The sequence below is a fragment of the Echinococcus granulosus genome (assembly GCF_000524195.1).
Source record: "Echinococcus granulosus chromosome Unknown EG_S00200, whole genome shotgun sequence".
Taxonomy (NCBI): Eukaryota; Metazoa; Platyhelminthes; class Cestoda; order Cyclophyllidea; family Taeniidae; genus Echinococcus; species Echinococcus granulosus.
This window is the reverse complement of record NW_020170580.1, coordinates 33168-37259: the sequence shown is the minus strand read 5'-3', so window position 1 is coordinate 37259 and position 4092 is coordinate 33168. Positions and strand designations below refer to the sequence as shown.

At 42.8% G+C, this 4092-nt stretch overlaps 1 protein-coding gene across 1 annotated transcript in view; it reads right to left on the bottom strand. All coding sequences in view use genetic code 11, as the record gives it.

The window, feature by feature from the left end:
- Window positions 1-596: 596 nt before the first annotated feature.
- Window positions 597-4092, bottom strand: part of EGR_10223 (hypothetical protein) — a gene marked incomplete at both ends in the record, with an annotated part of 6798 nt that continues 3302 nt past the window's right edge. Inside the window, 2 exons of the mRNA XM_024499472.1 lie at window positions 597-721; window positions 1259-1467. Coding sequence (XP_024346109.1) covers window positions 597-721; window positions 1259-1467 — 334 coding nt within the window. The remainder of the gene's footprint in view (window positions 722-1258; window positions 1468-4092) is intronic.

The window sequence follows — 4092 nt, the reverse complement described above, 5'->3', positions numbered from 1 at the left end:
TATTCTTACATTTGTCTAACTGCATGATATTTACTACTGGTCGTTCAAAAGACAACCATTTCCTCAGGGCATTATTGTGGAACAGTGGTGCAGAATTTGTGCCAGTTGGCTTCACTTTGCGTAGTAAGTAAACCTAAAATACAGCCAATGGGCTTGAATGCCATTTCCTAATAAGAGAGCCTCAAGATGTGAGAGTAGTACAAACACAGTAGCGAGTGCCTCACACTGAAGGGGCACTTGAATGCGCTCTACATATTCCTATTAGTCCCAACAGATGGAAAGTACAGGAACTTCAGCTGCCCAGTCAATTAGACAACTGTACTTCTCATTACATCGACGCAATTGCAATTAACTACAGTTCCTGTCGTTCTACAGATCCAGTGAATAACTGGCACCGGTATATGGGCACGTGAGAATTTGCGCGCACAGCATCCTTTAACAAGACGGAATCCACCTCCAATAATCGCGAAGACAACATTGACTGATTGTGGCAAATTTATTATTGGTGGTATTTACTGTGTTAACATTGAGATATAACATCTTGATCACATTCATCACAATCGCTAGGAAGTGATTTGACCTGTGTCGCGTGCCAGTTACTCATTGCACAGAAGATTGCTGCCTATCCCCGCAAAGTCCACTAGCTGGTAAATGGGGTGGACAACACCGGTCTCCGGCCCCTTATAGTTCGACGCCACGTTAAGTGAAACAGTGCCTACACCTGCGAAAATGATGAAAGCAAAATATTTTAACAAAGCCACCAGCACCATTTTTATAAAGCCCTAATGCATCACGACAATTCTTTGGCTGCTGGAAGAGGTTGGTTTGGCGAAAGGTGGCAGTACCTACAAAATACATGGAGCATGCGACTGATTTTACAGGAAAGCAATTCCTCGTGTTGGGGAAATGTAAGAACTCTCTTGAAACCAAATGCTACTCATTAATTTGGATCAAGCACTACAAGACAGATGATGGGAATCACCAGCAAAACCATGCAAAGCTTTTGGTGTTTACATCTACTTGTCTGCAAAAACAGATTTTCTGTCAACAATGTCTTGGACAAATTTATGAAAATCATGATAACCAAATACGATATGGATTTCAAAACTGAATACCTTGACAAATAATGCCTTCCAGCAAATCAGAGCAATAAAAGATTATGTTCACAGGTGCTTTAGCAGACAAATTTGAAAAAAAACTGCAAAGACTGGAAAATGCCGCATATGATACCTAGAAATGGGCACTCGCAAAGGAGGACTTACAAGCCTCTCGATAAAAGCATCAGCACAAAAAGAGGACAGAGTTGCCTTTGCGGCTGTTGTGGCAGCGAAACAGTCGTGCACTTCACCGAGAGCAACTTCACAGAGGCAAAGACAGTTCCAGGATGCACTGGTGAGGTCAAGCACTAACTCCAGCGGATTTGCTCCCAATGAGAGAGAAGGCGTGATGGAGGCGTAATTCGTGGCCCTTGTGCTCTACCAAGCAAAAAAGGCAAAGCGGTGCACAAAAAAGAAAACACTGATATTTGAAGAGGAGCAGTGGAAAGCAGTCACAGAAAGCCTGCCAAATTTGTACAAGAAACGTGCCAGAGCATCATGAGAGCTGCCTCACACAAGACCTACAGTAAACGAGCAACAGCTCCAGTGCCCATTGGTTTCGCCACTGAAAGAATAGAAAAGAGAACGAAGCAATACCCTACTCCCAAATCTCACTTAGTATTTGTCGTCATGGTCCCACTCTATGCTGCCATAAGGAGAAACTGCCTTGCAAAACAATGCATAACACTGCCAGAGAGGACACAATGCCAGGTCATGAAGCACTAGTGGAATGAGAAACATAGATCTCCCCATTTCCCTTCCTCTCCATCTAAGCCACTGTTGCCATGATGCACAAGAGAAATGCATTACACATATACCAAAGAAAACTAGCATATCACCAAAAAGGTGCCGAAGAGAGATCCAACTATCGTACCCCATAAGAGAGAGTCGCTACAACTGCGTACGAGGCATCGAGCTAAAACTTTCATCCTTACGACCGCCGTCGAGTAAATAAATGAATGTTACAACAGCAAAAAGGTAGTCACCAACCACTGTGCTCTACTGTCACGACATGTATGACCATTGGCGCATTTCCCTTCATTCGATCTACCTTCCTTCTTTTCAAATATAGGCGTCACACATATGTGACGCTTGAGCTCAAGCGAAAAATCGTGTTAAAAAAGCAATGGTAAAAGTGGGGAGTTACGATCAACAAAAGGCGGAAAACAAAATCTTCCCCTGTCTACACCCAGCCACGTATCCTCTGACCTAGAAGCCTGAAACACGAAGAGGCCTGTCAGTGCGGCTGCATCATTCGAATGCAGCATTTGTGGTAACTTTTCACAGATCAAGAATTCTCGCGTTCAAAAGCAAATGCATTGTGCTAATCTTGTACAATTCCACCAAGGGCCGAATTATGCATTTATCATGCAAACTGTATGTTCACATATACAAAAGCACATTCTATGGGGTGAAAAACCACCACTACCAGAAATGCCAATAACGATTCGTCTTTTGCAATCGTCATCAAGACGTCGACATCACTTAAGTGCTAGACCGGTGCAAGATTACGTGTCACATTGCTGGGATGTGCTTGCAGTAGATATCCACTGGATCGAATTTGATGCCTTCGTTGCCTGCCATCCTTATTAGGAGTATCATCTGAATTCTTGGAGAATTCATGTACACGGTACAAAATGAGGCCCCACCACTTACTCATGGCATCACTGCTACTAATGCTGATAACTGTAGCAGCAGGCAGCATATCTCATATTTCATTCACATGGGTCGACACCCACACCGATTACCCATGTAACCACCCCAGTGAGGTCAAGTGGACCACTATGTGTGAAAACACCCAACGTATGTACTAGGGGGAAAGCCTAATAACTTATTCTATTAACCTGCAAGTAAATAATACGTTATTAAAGATGCCAGGGGCTAAGGACTAAAATAAGCAGTCCGCAGAGGAGGGCAGCAGTTGCAAGTGGAACGGGAGTTGATTCACGGCGCAACTCATGCATAGCTCAAAAGGACTAGACACTTTCAATTTACGCAAAAGACGTACAACCATTCCCTCAAGCCACCCTATCTCCATGAGACAAGATAGGTTATGGAGTACGCAATCAAACCGAAAACAATTTAAAATCACTGAGGGTAATGCAAACAAAGGGGCTACAGTGAATCTTACACAACATCAAAATGCGGAAAAATAAATATTCACACTTCAAACATAACCAAAATTAGTCAAGTAGATCACTAAACATGGACTAGCTTCTGCTTAAACTGTTGGCAAAGAACAATTTTGGGGACATTAGAGGGTTACCATTCCTCATTTGACTTGACATAGAACCAAATAATAGACGCCTACGCAATTAGTAATCGAGACGAGTCAAACAATAGACAAGCAATAAAAACGGGATCGTCACATTTCCAAAGTGACTTACATAAAATTGCCCCGACCTCACTGGAGGTCAAGTGAATATATTAGCAGTGACGACTGTTGTAAAAGGAATAATTTGGAGGCAACAGATGGCAGGTTGAAGCAGAGGCGACAGTTATCATTCATCTTAATAACAGGTATTCACCCAGGCCAGAATCCCCAAAAGCAAATTAGTAGGTGTAGTTAACATTCACCATAATCAACACAAATCCTTATGATGGAGTCAGCTACCACAAGGTAATCAGGTCAAATTACGCAGCTAACACAACAGCGTTTAGGTAGGGCAAGAATAATTGGGACGAATTTTAGGATGAAGTAAACGAAATCCCACACATTTGGTGCTTTGATCCATACAACCAAGGGCCTATCCAACATGCTTTTGTATGGGTACAGAAACAGCGCGGACGTTATGGAGATTTTGTAAGGAAGGCGTTAGTAGCACTAACATTTTAAAAACTAATAAGAAACGATTACGAGATCCTCCAGAACGCCCAGATGTATCATCACACATAACGCAAACGCGTGGGTTACCAACATCGAAGCGGACAATCGACTACAACAATCCTTACACTACCGACCCCAAACATCTTGCATCTGTGTCATCAAGAAGTC